The following is a 14,708-nucleotide window of genomic DNA, read 5'->3' as shown; positions in this document are numbered from 1 at the left end:
ACAGGCAGGAGGGGCTGAATGGCCTACTCCTTATCCTATTTCTGCAGCTGATCAAGATTGTGCCATTGCAGATCACTGGATCTACAGTGCAAGCTTTAGGGAAAGGAGGACACTGTCAGCAAACACAGACCCTGCTCAATGATCCACATCCCACTTTGTTGGTTATGGTAATGGCCAACGTTCCCTCTAATTGGCTGCGCAGCCTGGTACCGGCTTTTCAAATGTGAAATTTCACGCATGCATGAAACGCTGAATGGGCCATGTAGCCTCTTAAAGGGGTCGCGCACCCAAAACAAAATGAGGGGGAACATTGGTAATGGCTAAGTAAGATTCATTTTCGAAAGTGAAGGGGTTGATTTTTCTGAAGTAAGCATTTGAAACTCTGTGACCCTCTCTGTTCTCTTTGATTGCCCCTTGACATGGGGATTATCTCTTTCATTTCCCTATGTGCTGTATTAATTGGTGGTTGTTTTACAGGGGAGACAGCTATCACCTCAGGCAGTACAAGCCCAATGTCACCACCCTGCCAACACCAGAGGGCATCGAAATACGCTGCCTGCTGTTCCCAGCGCTGTCGGTGCAGTTCGACCAGGCTGGGGTCTCACCGGCCTCGCCCTGCCCACTCGTACTTCCAGCAGTATCACATGGGCCAGGGCCAGACGTACCAAGCCCAGTATTCCCAGCCTCACCACCTCCATTCCCATACCCAATTCCTCAACCATCAGAGCCATCAATCCTGGGCCCACCAGCCTCACCCGCACTTTCCACCATCAGAGTTCCAGCACGTGCAGCAGGGAGGTTCACAGTCTGTGCTCAGCAGTACCAGCTCGCAAGTGGGGCAGACCTCGGCCAGCCAGGAGAATCAGGTAAACACACCTCTATCCTCGGCCAATAAGATTAAAGAGCCAATCATCCAGAGGGGGAGTGTGTTTTCATAATATGAACCGAAGAAGCTGTGCTGAATGATGTGACTCCTGAGTTGTGTCCAAGGAACATTCTTCCCTCATCCACTGATTTGAGATAGCTTAAATAAAGTAGATCTTCCAACTGTATCTAAATCTTCAGAAACACATTTCCATTTGGAAATGAGCTGTTTAAAGCACTAGGTAGCCCAATAACTAGAACTTCTCATCACCACTGATCTACAGCATAGCCACTTCACCTAAACCATGCTTAAAACGGAACCATCTATGGTGTCCAGCCCTTTTTATGGAGAGAGCCTCATTGGCAGAATTTGGCTGTAATTTGCGACATCGCTGAAGCCACTGCCTCTGGTCACAGTACAAGGATCTCCCAGAACATCACCCTCTGCCTTAAATCCTGCTCATGGGTCATTTGTTTATTTATTGGGGAGCGGACGTGCACCTGTCACCCCTACCCAAGGATTGTCCGCCCACCTGTCGTCCCTGCCTAAGGATTGTCCGCTCACCTGTCGTCCCTGCCTAAGGATTGTCCGCTCACCTGTCGTCCCTGCCTAAGGATTGTCCGCTCACCTGTCACCCCTGCCCAAGGATTGTCCGCACACCTGTCGCCCCTGCCCAAGGATTGTCCGCACACCTGACACCCCTGCCCAAGGATTGTCCGCACACCTGTCACCCCGCCCAAGGGGGAGTTGGGTATGGGGGTGTGTATGTGCCAACCCTGCCCAAGGGGAGTGGTGGGTATGGGAGGTGCCATCCTTGCCCAAGGGGGGGTAGGTATGGGGGTAGGGTGCTAATCCTGGCAAAGAGGGGGTGGGTATAGGGGTGTGTGTGCCAATCCTGCCCAAGGGGTTGGGTATGGTGGGGGTTGCCATCCTTGCCCAAGGGGGGGCGGGGAGGTGGGTGCCATTCTTGCCCAAGGGGGGGTTGGGTATGAGGGTGTATGTGCCAATCATGCCCAAGGGGGATAGGTATGGGGGTTGTCATCCTTGCCCAAGGTGGGGTGGGTATGGGGGGTGCCAACCTTGTCCAAGGGGGGTGGGTATGTGGTGTGTACCATCCTTGCCCAAGGGATGGGTAGGTATGGGGAGGTGCCAATCCTGCCCAAGGGGGAGTGGGTATGGGTGTGTGTGTGCCATCCTTGCCCAAGGGGTGTGTGTGCCATCCTTGCCCAAGGGGTGTGTGTGCCATCCTTGCCCAAGGGGTGTGTGTGTGCCATCCTTGCCCAAGGGGTGCGTGTGCCCCATCCTTGCCCAAGGGGGGTATGTGCTGTGTGTGCCAATCCTGCTCAAGGAGGTGTTCGGTATGGGGGGGTGTGTATGTGCCAATCCTGCCCATGGGGGGGGGGTGTATGTGCCAATCCTGCCCATGGGGGGGGTGTATGTGCCAATCCTGCCCATGGGGGGGGTGTATGTGCCAATCCTGCCCATGGGGGGTGTATGTGCCAATCCTGCCCATGGGGGGGGGGTGTATGTGCCAATCCTGCCCATGGGGGGGGGGGTGTGTATGTGCCAATCCTGCCCATGGGGGGGGTGTATGTGCCAATCCTGCCCATGGGGGGGTGTATGTGCCAATCCTGCCCATGGGGGGGTGTATGTGCCAATCCTGCCCATGGGGGGTTTGTGCCAATCCTGCTCAAGGGGGTGTTGGGTATGGGGGTGTGTGTATGTGCCAATCCTGCCCATGGGGGTGGTGTATGTGCCAATCCTGCCCATGGGGGGGTGTATGTGCCAATCCTGCCCATGGGGGTGGTGTATGTGCCAATCCTGCCCATGGGGTGGTGTATGTGCCAATCCTGTCCATGGGGGGGTGTATGTGCCAATCCTGCCCATGGGGGGGTGTATGTGCCAATCCTGCCCATGGGGGTGGTGTATGTGCCAATCCTGCCCATGGGGGGGTGTATGTGCCAATCCTGCCCATGGGGGGGTGTATGTGCCAATCCTGCCCACGGGGGTGGTGTATGTGCCAATCCTGCCCATGGGGGGGGGTGCCACTCCTGCCCATGGGGGATTGGTATTGGGGTGTATGTGCCAGTCTTGCCCTGTCTGGGTGATGGATGGATGTGTTGCTTAGTTTCTTGTAATGCTGTTCATATTGTGAGTATGATGTTTATGTAAATGTGGTACTATTATCTTGTAGCGCATCTGTACTGATTGTTTTCCTTATCATTAACGTTAGGCCTCGTCATGTGACCTCACTAACAGGGTCGAGGATGTTGATGGGGTAGAAGCTGCCCAGAAGATCAGTGCCCAGGCACCATCTTGGTATCCCCACAATTCCCAGGAGATGGAAGTGAATGGAAATCAGTCCGGTACAGCACAGCCCAGCGCCACACAGATACCGACCGTTTTGTCACCGACCCTTTGGCACTCTCATAGTTCTCCCCCAAATGAGGGTAATGGCAGCCAATCTGGCTCAGACCAGCACAGCACAGTCCAGTCACCCACCTGTGTTGCTTCAGCATCTTGGCAACCATCCAGGGTCCAACCGAGTGAGATTCGGAGAAACCAATCAGGTGCAGTTGAAACCCAGAGTCACCAAGGTCATAGTACACCTCACCAGTCACACATCTGTTTCCGCAGGGTGTATGTATAACATTCCTCTCTTTGATTCTCACAGGTATTTTCAATCAGGAGTATTAAAGTTGCAGGGTTTTACTTCAAGAATTGTGCAATGTAAAAGCACAGAAACAAGCTGTTCTGCCCATTCAGTCTGCTCTGGACAGCCAACTAGTCTAATTCCACTCTACTTATTCCCCATACCCTTTAATATACCACCTAGTGTACCACTCTCCACTCAATTACCCCTATCCTTTAATACCCCATATAGACTCCCATTCTCCACTCAATTCCCCCGACCCTTTAATATCCCATCTGTTAAGTATGTGTATTGTATTGAACAATTAACACAAAGACTTAAACGTATAACTCAAACAGGTCTTTACTGGTTGGAGGTAGGGACTGCACGTAGGTCTTTACTTCATGCCCACAGGCGGGAACTGAGGGGAGATCAGTACCCACAGTACTATTTATACCCCTATGGCCAGGAGTGGTACTGCATATCACTACGCCCTACAAGTAGTGCAGTCCTGTCCATAGGTTCAAAGTAGCACACATATTACATACACAACATTCCTCCCTTCTTAGCTTTAGTCATCTCCCCATTTAACATAACGTAATAACATATATACATATATAACTTCAGGTTTACATAACAGAATAACATAGATACATAGATAACTTCATGTCAAAACAGATCACAGATTCAGTCTCTGCGGAAAACAGTTCACAGATTCAATCTCTGTGGTGTAGTCGGTTCACGTTGCTGGAGTGACTCATTCAATAGTCCTTCCATGGATTTAACAGTTTGAACTTCCGAACTGAATTGGCTCCTTTCGGAGGGACCACGTGTGTGATCTGGTAGAGGTAATAATGGTTCAGATGGGTCATCTTCTGTTTCGACTTTTCCTTTTCTGCTTCTTGGAGACTCTCTGGGCTCCACTGTCAGCTGCCAGCTGCATGCGCAGTTCCTCCTTCTCTTCCTCCTTTTTCCGTAGTAGAGCCACCTTCTCCCGATGTTCCGTAGACTTTCGGTGCTCCTCCATGATTTCTGTATGGTGGGAGTCGAAGTTACAAGTTGGGCAGGACAGGACATAGTAATATTCGGTGTCGTCCAGATCTAGGCCAGCGAGAGGGTCTTCTATTTCCTCCATACCCAGCTGGGCGTTAGCCAGCTTTTGCTCCAAGTCCAGACATCTTTCCTGAAGAGACTTCTTCATGCGTACCTCTTCATCCAGCTTTTTCTGGGCTTTCAACAAGTCGTTTACTAATGACCTCATTTGAGATTTTACTACTTCAACTTCTTTTGGAGATTGATTGATCGGACTATTCAATCCCTCTACCGGAGCAGCTGTTTCAGCGGTCTGTTGTTCTACGTTGACGTGAGTCAGCGTACTTTTGGCATCCAAGGGCTGCTCTGTTGCAGTCATCTCAGTCTGTGTTGCCACCTCCGCTCTTCCAATAACCTTTGAGAGCTCCGAACCCCTTTCGTTTGAATATTGAAGTTCGTGTTCAAGTTTTTCCCATTTCAGAGTCCTGTCCTTCAGCATATGCAGGAGTTGGCTGACCGTTAACTCCTCTGACATCAGACGTTTTGTGTGCTCCTGCTCCATTTTCTCCATCAGCTGCTTCTGTTGTCTTTCCAGATTCTCCAACTCTATATCAAAGAACTCTTTCGTTGCATTCAACTCTTGCTCAAAACAGCGAAGCATTTGTTCTAATTGCTGTTGTAGTTTGAAATGGAGTTGAGTTTGAGCCCGGTGTCCCTCAGAAATGGGCACATCAGTAGACTTGCCAGACTCAGAATCCACAGTTAAACTATGTTGTTGTTGCTCAGTGGAATTCTGTGCTGAAACTTTGTCTTTTGCACCTGAGTTGGGCTTACCATCATCCGTTCCAGAGTCTGGGCCGACTATCTTCACCGAGTTCTCACTCGTTATTGTTTGTAGGAAATGCCAGTCCATATTCATTTTCCTAATCCACTCCCGTCCTAGTAGTGGAGAACCTCCTTCAGATATCACATATAAGTCCATTATTTGACTGTCTTCGCCCTTGTGGACCACTGCAACCTCTATTTTCCCGATGGGGTACACTCTTTGCCCCGTGTATGTTTTCAATATAATCCCCGTATCCTGTAGGGGAATATGTTGGAATAACTTTCCGTAATCTTTCTTATTTATGACCGTCAATGCCGATCCAGTGTCCAATTCCAGTTTTACTTGGACTCCTATCTGAAGAGTGACCCAAATTGTCTGGAGGTCTGCACCCTTACCAGCGTTGAGTACTCTTAAGCTAGCCAGTTCATTACTGCTAGCGTCTGAATCGGACTCCTGTTCGGTCACCTTGTGTACCTTTGCGTATTTTCCTTGCGGTGACTTCTTGTTGCTGGTCTTCTTCCCTGACCTGCATACTCTAGCTATATGTCCAAGCCTACCACAAGTTCTACATTCTTGGTTTTTAAACCAACACTGGTTCTGATCATGCGTTGTCTTTCCACAACGATAACATTTGCCAGAACTCACACCCAATTTGTGTGCACTGAGCTCCGGTGACCGTAGCTGCATTACTGCCGTGCCTCTCGCTGCGGCTTCGTGTGCTGCTGCCATAGTGACCGCCTTCTCAAGCGTCAGCTCATTCTCCTCGAGCAGTCGCTTTTGTGTATCCTGTTTAAATAAACCACACACAAACTGGCAATATTTCGCTAATTTACGCAATTCCAGCAAATATTCAGCATTGCTTTCATGCTGTAGCTGCCTTCTGTCGTAAAATTTAAATCGTTCCGCTAGCATCAGCGGCGTGGGGTTTAGATGATCTTTCAGGACAGTAACAATCTCATCGAACGTCTTATCCGCCGGTTCATCTGGTGATAACAGGTGTTTCAATTGCCCGTATGTCTTCGCACCCATTAAATTTAATAATGTTAGAGCTTTATCTTGGTCACGAATTTTATTGGCCTTACAATAATTTTTTACTCTTTCAACATATATGGCCCAATCTTCGAGGTCACTATCAAAGGTGCTAATATTCCCGTGTTTAGGCATTGTAGATTTGCAATTTCTCAGATTTTATTTTCTTTACTTGTTATCAAAGATGGCGGCTTCCCGCTCTTGCCGTCGTCCTCCGCCCACAAAATGGCGGTTTTCCCGCGCTTGGCGGTCTTCACCCGTCCCCCGACGCCGTCTCCCTTCAGCCCCCGAGTGCGGCCCTTATCTTCGCCGCGATCGCCCGAGTGCGGCCCTTATCTTCTGTGCGATCGATAGCCCGCGCTGTGCACCGCGGCTCTCGCACCTTGAGCTTCTGCAGCCGCCGCGCCTTTCAGTCCGAGTGCGGCCCTTATCTTTGGTCCCGATCGCTGGCCCGCGCTGCGCCTCGCACTTGAAGCGGCTCCCGGCCTCTGGCTCACCAGCTCGCGCGGCTCTTGCTCGCTCCCTCCCGGGCTCTAACCACGAGGTTATGGAGGCTTCAGGGTCCTAATGCCTGTTGCTTCCAGTCGCTGGAAGCTGTCAGGATTTCTGCTGCCCTTCAGTTTTGAGTGGGGTGTTGAGGATTGAAACCTCTCTTCAACGTCCTGTCTTTGGACGAAGCCGCCGTGGAATAACTGCCGCAGGGTTCGAACCGACTCGTCGCCAGTGTTAAGTATGTGTATTGTATTGAACAATTAACACAAAGACTTAAACGTATAACTCAAACAGGTCTTTACTGGTTGGAGGTAGGGACTGCACGTAGGTCTTTACTTCATGCCCACAGGCGGGAACTGAGGGGAGATCAGTACCCACAGTACTATTTATACCCCTATGGCCAGGAGTGGTACTGCGTATCACTACGCCCTACAAGTAGTGCAGTCCTGTCCATAGGTTCAAAGTAGCACACATATTACATACACAACACCATCTAGTCTAATCCCACTCTCCCGCTCATACCCCGTACCCTTTAATATCTACCTAGTCTAATCCCACTCTTCTCCCGCTCATTCCCCATACCCTTTAATATCTACCTAGTCTAATCCCACTCTCTGCTCACTCCCCATACCCTTAATATCCCACCTAGTCTAATCCCGCTCATACCCTGTACCCTTTAATATCTACTTAGCCTAATCCCACTCTCCCGCTCATACCCCATTCCCTTTAATATCCCACCTAGTCTAATCCCGCTCATTCCCCATACGCTTTAATATCTACCTAGTCTAATCCCACTCTTCTCTCTGCATACATTTTACTATCCCACCTAGTCTACCACACTTCCACTTATTTACCATACTCTTTAATATTCCTCTTTTTTTCGAGTAATCTAATTCCCTTTTAAAAGAATTGATGGACTCTGCTTCAAAAACAGTTTATGACAGAACATTCCAAATTCTAACCACCCTCTGAAGACATTTTTCTAACCCTACCTTTTAATTTTTGCAGTTCTTTTACAGGTCGCTCCCCTCTCTTACAGTCTCACTGATCAGTGGAGACAATCTATCACTCTTTGCCTTTCATAACCTTGAAGAATTTTTATCAAGTCATCTCTTATCCTTCTCACACCAGTGAAAAGCCCTAATTTCCCAAGTCTCTCTCCATAACTGTAACCCCCCCATGCCTGGTACCATTCCACTATTCCCATTGTTTTAATATCCTTCCTATCATGGGGTGCCCAAAGTTGCACACAGCACTCCAACTTGGACTTGACTAAGGTTCTGTACAAGTTAAACATTACTCCCCTGGTTTTGTATTCTCACTATGAAACCAGGGATTCAGTTTGTGGCCTTATCTCCTCATGCTGCCACCTTTTAATGCCCTGTGTATCTGCACACCTAGGTCCCTCTGAGCTATCCTTTAAATGGTGAGATTTTAAAAGTGTTTTTGATTCACCATTCTTGCTTCCAAAATGTGTTACATCTCATTCTCCTACATTGAAGTGCATCTGCTATCCATTTACCCATTCTGCTAGCTTATCTATGTCCTCCTTTAGTTCTCCACAGTCCTCATTACAAAATACCACACCAGTTCTATATGGATTATTAACAAGCATTTGATGAGGTACAATTTGGTGTCATCAGTAAATTCCAATATAGTTCCCTCAATTACCAAGTCCAGATCGTTCCTGTGAATCTGCAAAACATTGACCTCTTCATTGACCTTAACACAACTCATCGCATCTTTCTAGCCCAACACTTCCTGGTACCCAGTCCTTCTGCCCCCGCCCTATTCCAGTGGCCACATTCTCCTCGATCCATATGATTTTATTTTTGCAGTCAGTCTTTAATGTGACACCTCACCAAATGCTTTCAGAATCCTTATAAACCACATCCATTACATTTCCTTTCTCATTTCTTCAAAGAATCCTATAAGATTGGTCAGGCATGACTGTCTTACAGAAATCTGCTAACTGGCCCAGTTAACTGGTGATTCTCAGTAATTCCATCCCGTACCGCAGCTGAAGTACGACTAACTGACCGATCATTTCCTTGCTGATTCCCATCTCCTTTTATTGAAGACGGGAGTTACATTTAACACCCTCCAGTCCTCTGGAATATGTTTCTTTTCCACAGAAGTTTGGAAAATTATAGTCAGAGTCTCCGCTATTCCTGCCCTAGTATAGCTCAGGACCCTCAGATGTGAACCGTCGGGTCCCTGTGATTTCTCTACCTTACGTTTGAGTAACGCCTTTAGTCCCATCTTTCACTGAAGATTAACGCTGACGAGCAGTTCCACACCCTCTTCTGGTGGTTTTACAATCCCAGTATCCTCCACATCTGTGAAAACTGAGACTGAGCCACTATTTAGTATCTCTGCCATTCCTTCCCTCTCTGCTACAAGCTCTCCCCCTTGATTGCTCAATGAACTCTCCCTTGATGATCATATTGTGATTAATGTGCCTACAGAAAACCTTTTTAATGCCATTTTTTGGGGGCATATAGAAAACTTGCATACTGGGCAGTTAAGTGGCGAATTAACTTTAACATTGATAAATGTGAGGTGATGCACTTTGATAGGAAAAACAGAAACATCACCAACACCGTAGAAAATAAGAAACTGAATAAGCAAAGGGATCTAGGGATACAGGTGACCAAATCATTAAAAGCAGCATCGCAGGTCAGCAAAGCAATTAAAAATGTTAACCAGGCACTGGGATTTATTTCTATGGGTACAGTACAGGAAACTCTTTTTACTGGCACCTAAATAACCGGAAATCTCTCTTAACCGGCAAAATTCAGGAGTAGGGTCAGATAAGTTTTACTTCACATTAGTGGCCGTGTAACCGGGGTTCCTGGATCTGTGGCCGTGTAACCAGGGTTCCTGCACCTGTTGCCATGCAACAGGGATGCCTGGATCTGTGGCCGTGTAACCGGGGTTCCTGCACCTGTTGCCATGCAACAGGGACGCCTGGATCTGTGGCCGTGTATGGGGCTCTCATACCTTAGTAAGTATACCTTTCTGTAATCCGGACTTTTTGATCAACCGGCACCACGCCGGTCCCGTCGGTGCCAGATAGAGTTTCCTGTATTCAAAAGTAGTGAAGTTATTTAAACTTGTATCGGGCCCTGGTCGGGCTGCACTTGGAGTACTGTGCAGAGTTCTGGTCTCCATACTATAAAAAGGACATAGTAGCACTGGAGAAAGTGCAAAAAACATTTACAAGGATGGTAACAGAACTGAGAGACTACGGCTATCGAGAAAAATTGAACAGGTTGGGCTTCTTTCTTTAGAAAAGTGAAGACTTAGAGGAGACCCGATAGAGGTCTTCAAAATTATGAATGGATTGGACAGGGTAGATGTGGCGATAATGTTTCCACTTGTGGGAGAATCCAAAACTAGGGGCTATATAGGCACAATAATTACTAATAAATCCAATAGAGAAATGAGGAGAAATGTCTTTACTCAGAGTGGTTACATAAGAACATAAGAAATAGGAGCAGGAGTAGGCCAATCGGCCCCTCGAGCCTGCTCTGCCATTCAATAAGATCATGGCTGATCTGATCCTAACCGCCAATCCACTATCACAGAACCATCTCCTGAATCTAACAGAATTAGACACACGAAATAGGAGCAGGATCAGGCTACACGGCCCCTGGGCCCGCTCCGCTACCCACAGGGCCATGACCGATCCGAACCTAGACTCATGTCCAAATTCCTGCCCGCTCCCCGTAACCCTTAATTCCCTTTACTTCTAGGAAACTGTCTATTTCTGTTTTAAATTTATGTAATGATGTAGCTTCTACAGCTTTTTGGGGCAGCATATTCCATGGACCTACCACCCTCTGAGTGAAGTAGTTCCTCCTCATCTCAGTTTTGAAAGAGCAGCCCCTTATTCTAAGACTATGCCCCCTAGTTCTAGTTTCACCCATCATCGGGAACATCCTCCCCGCATCCACCCGATCCAACCCCTTCACAATCTTATATGTTTCAATAAGATCGCCTCTCATTCTTCTGAACTCCAATGAGTAGAGTCCCAATCTACTCAACCTCTCCTCATATGTCCATCCCCTCATCCCCGGGATTAACCGAGTGAACCTTCTTTGTACTGACTCGAGAGCAAGTATGTCCTTTCTTAAGTATAGACACCAAAACTGTACGCAGTATTCCAGGTGCGGTCTCACCAATACCTTGTACAACTGAAGCAATACCTCCCTATTTTTATATTCTATCCCCCTAGCAATGAAAGCCAACATTCCATTGGCCTTCTTAATCACTTGCTGCACCTGTATACTAACCTTTTGAGTTTCGTGCACCAGGACCCCCAGATCCCTTTGTACTTCAGTATTTCCAGTGTCTTGCCATTAAGATAATAACTTGCTCTACGATTTTTCCTGCCAAAGTGCATAACCTCACACTTTCCAGTATTGTATTCCATCTGCCAAATCTCTGCCCACTTACTTAGCCTGTCTATGTCCCCTTGCAGGTTTTTTATGTCCTCCTCACTCACTACTTTCCCTCCCATCTTAGTATCATCTGCAGACTTTGATATGTTACACTCGGTCCCCTCCTCCAAATCGTTAATATAGATTGTAAAGAGTTGGGGACCCAGCACTGACCCCTGCGGAACACCACTAGTTACTGATTGCCAGTCTGAGAATGAACCATTTATCCCAACTCTCTGCCTTCTGTTAGATAGCCAATCCTCTATCCATGCCGGAATATTACCCCCAATCCCGTGATTTTTTATCTTAAGCAATAATCTTGTGTGGCACCTTGTCAAATGCCTTTTGGAAGTCTAAATACACTACGTCCACTGGTTCCCCTTTATCCACCCTATATGTTACTTCCTCAAAGAACTCCAGCAAATTTGTCAAACATGACTTCCCCTTCATAAAACCATGCTGACTTTGTCCTATTAAATTATGATTATCCAAATGTCCTGTTACTGTTTCCTTAATAATGGACTCCAAAATTTTACCTACCACAGATGTTAGGCTAACCGGCCTATAGTTTCCAGCCTTCTGTCTACTGCCCTTTTTAAATAAGGGTGTTACATTAGCAGTTTTCCAGTCTGCTGGGACCTTTGCTGAGTCCAGGGAGTTTTGGAAAATTATTACCAATGCATCCACAATCCCTACCGCCACTTCCCTCAAGACCCGAGGATGTAAGCCATCAGGTCCAGGTGATTTATCCGCCTTGAGTCCCATTATTTTACCGAGTACCACTTCCTTAGTGATTTTGATCGTGTTTAGCTCCTCCCCCCCTTTAGCCCCCTGTTTGTCCAGTGTTGGGATATTCTTAGTGTCTTCTACTGTAAAGACTGATATAAAATATTCATTCAGTGTTTTTGCCATCTCCATATTTCCCACCATTAATTTCCCGGCCTCATCCTCTAAGGGACCAACATTTACTTTAGCCACCCTTTTTTTATATAACTATAAAAACTCTTACTGTCTTAATGGTTTGAATATGAAACTCGCTACCACCTGTCCTAATATCTTTCTTTGGCTCGGTGTCAATTTTTGTCCGACAGCGTCCTGTGAAGCACCTTGGGGCGTTTTATTAAATTATAGGCGCTATGTTCTATGTAATCTATATAAATGCAAGTTGTGGTTGTTTATTTAATTTTTCTCCCCCCTGGTCACCTGTTTCTAAATTTTAAATTTGTTTTCGTGACCACCTTCCCGTGAGGCCCGTTCCCAGAATGCAGCTCCGCCTCCCCACCTGATTCCTTCCCACCCGAAGTGCCCCATGACAGATTCCTGGTCCTCACCAATGTGGGGCTGCTTTGCTACCCCACCACATCGCAGGACTGATGTTTCCGTGCTCCTTGAGCTTCCTATGCTCTGTCGTAAGCCGCTGCTCTGCTCTGCCACTCCGGTTTGCTGGCTGCATATCAACACGGATCTGGCCTCTCTCCCGGCTGCTTCCTTTCCCACCCCAAAAGCTGCTTCTTTGCCATCGATCTTTAATCAAAGTTCAATATTTCCTTCAGCTAATGTGGGTTCTCTCCCGCCCCCTGCTTTCCTTGGGCTACAGAGACACATCGTGGGGGACAGAGAGAAGTCAGGGGACGCAGATACATCACAGCAAACAGATATTGGGGGAGAGATAAAGTCAGAGAGACAAGTATCAGTGGAGAAAGTGAGTGAGAGATCTGCGGCACCTCAAAGATCACTGATAAAATGAGAGAGAGACTTGGGGTGAGAAAAAGCTCGAGAGAGAGAGAGAGCTCGGTGAGACACAGACAGGCAAAGATCAACAGAGAAATATAAAGGAAAAAGAAAAGGATTTGTATTTACATCTTGGGATAGAAAGAAATCAGGCAGACAGATATTAGAAGGAAGAAGAGATTGACTGAGAAATCTCCAGCTGTCGGTGGAGAGACAGCAGAGAATCAGTGGCAGATACAGACATCATGACAGATACACATGAGCTGAGACAGATGGGCGGTGAGCGATCACGCATAGAAGAGAGGCAGACAAAAGTCACGAGGAGAGGCCTGGCCATGAAATACATGGGCGATCTGTTTGCCACTTTTTCCTTCCATTAAATCTGGGTACAGTCCCCTTTATCACACTATGATTTGCTTTTTTCTAGTTAAATATCCTTGTCCTCAACTTTTTTCCTTATCTATCCTTATACTGAATCTAATTATATTGTGGTCACTATTTCCCAAATGTTCTTTAACGTAGAAAAATAAATGGACACCAAGGCAAAGTAAATGGACACCAAGCCAAAGAAGGAGCTGTTAGGCGGGCTTGGTCAAAGATGGATTTTAAGGAGGATCTTAAAGGAGGAGAGGGAGGTGAAGGGGTTTAGGGAGGAAATTCCAGAGCGTGGGGCCAAGGTGGCTGAAGGCAAGGAAACCAATGGTGAGGCAAAGGGAAGGAATGCACGAGAAGCCAGAGTCCAAGTAGTGTATATGGACTTTAGCAAGGCTTTTGATAAGGTTCCACATGGCAGACTGGTCACGAAGCTAAAAGCCCATGGGATCCAGGGCAAAGTGTCAAGTTGGATTCAAAACTGGCTCAGAGACGGGAAGCAGAGGGTAATGGTTGATGGGTGTTTTTGTGACTGGAAGGCTGTTTCCAGTGGGGTTCCGCAGGGCTCACTACTAAGTCCCTTGCTTTTTGTGGTATATGTCAGTGATCTAGACTTAAATATAGGGCGTATGATTAAGAAGTTTGCAGATGATACTAAATCAGCTGTGTGGTTGATACTGAAGAAGGAAGATATCAATAAATTGGTCAGGTGGGCAGAACAGTGGCAAATGGAATTCAATTCGGAGAAGTGTGAGGTAATGCATTTGGGGAGGGCTAACAAGGAAAGGGAATACACTATAAATGGTAGGACACTGAGTAGTGGAGAGGAACAAAGGGACCTTGGCGTGCATGTCCACAGATCCCTAAAGGTAGCAGGCCAGGTAGATAAGGTGGTTAAGAAGGCATACGGAATGCTTGCCTTTATTAGCCGTGGCATAGAATACAAGAGCAGGGGGGTTATGCTTCAACTGTATAAAACATTAGTTAGGCCTCCGCTAGAGGACTGCGTGCAGTTCTGGTTACCACATTACAGGAAAGATGTGATTGCACTAGAGAGGGCACAGAGGAGATTTACAAGGATGTTGCCAGGAGTAGAGAATCTTAGCTATGAGGAAAGACTGGATAGGCTGGGTTTGTTTTCCTTGGAACAGAGGAGGCTGAGGGGAGAACTTAGAGGTGTATAAAATTATGAGGGGCATAGATAAAGTGGATAGAAAGGACCTATTTCCCTTAGCAGAGGGGTCAAAAACCAGGGGGCACAGATTTAAAATAATTGGTGGAAGA

At 47.2% G+C, this 14,708-nt stretch overlaps 1 protein-coding gene across 7 annotated transcripts in view; it reads left to right on the top strand.

Moving 5' to 3' along the window:
* Positions 1-14,708, top strand: part of LOC147108444 (uncharacterized) — a 100,111-nt gene that overhangs the window by 43,509 nt on the left and 41,894 nt on the right. For 6 of the 7 annotated variants that reach the window (XR_015080597.1, XM_086005086.1, XM_086005084.1 and 3 more), the window contains exons 7-8: positions 478-866; positions 3,099-3,435. The exons of the other annotated variant lie outside the window; for it this stretch is intronic. Coding sequence is in view for 5 of the 6 variants with exons in the window: in XM_086005086.1 (XP_085861212.1) it covers positions 478-866; positions 3,099-3,435 (726 nt within the window). In the remaining variant the exon portion in view is untranslated. The remainder of the gene's footprint in view (positions 1-477; positions 867-3,098; positions 3,436-14,708) is intronic. 7 annotated transcript variants of the gene reach the window in all.

This window comes from Somniosus microcephalus, chromosome 13, assembly GCF_052327205.1.
Source record: "Somniosus microcephalus isolate GS21.2 chromosome 13, FLI_Smic_1.0, whole genome shotgun sequence".
Lineage (NCBI taxonomy): Eukaryota > Metazoa > Chordata > Chondrichthyes > Squaliformes > Somniosidae > Somniosus > Somniosus microcephalus.
Note: the sequence above shows the minus strand (reverse complement) of the source record. Positions and strands in the feature narration are given on the sequence as shown.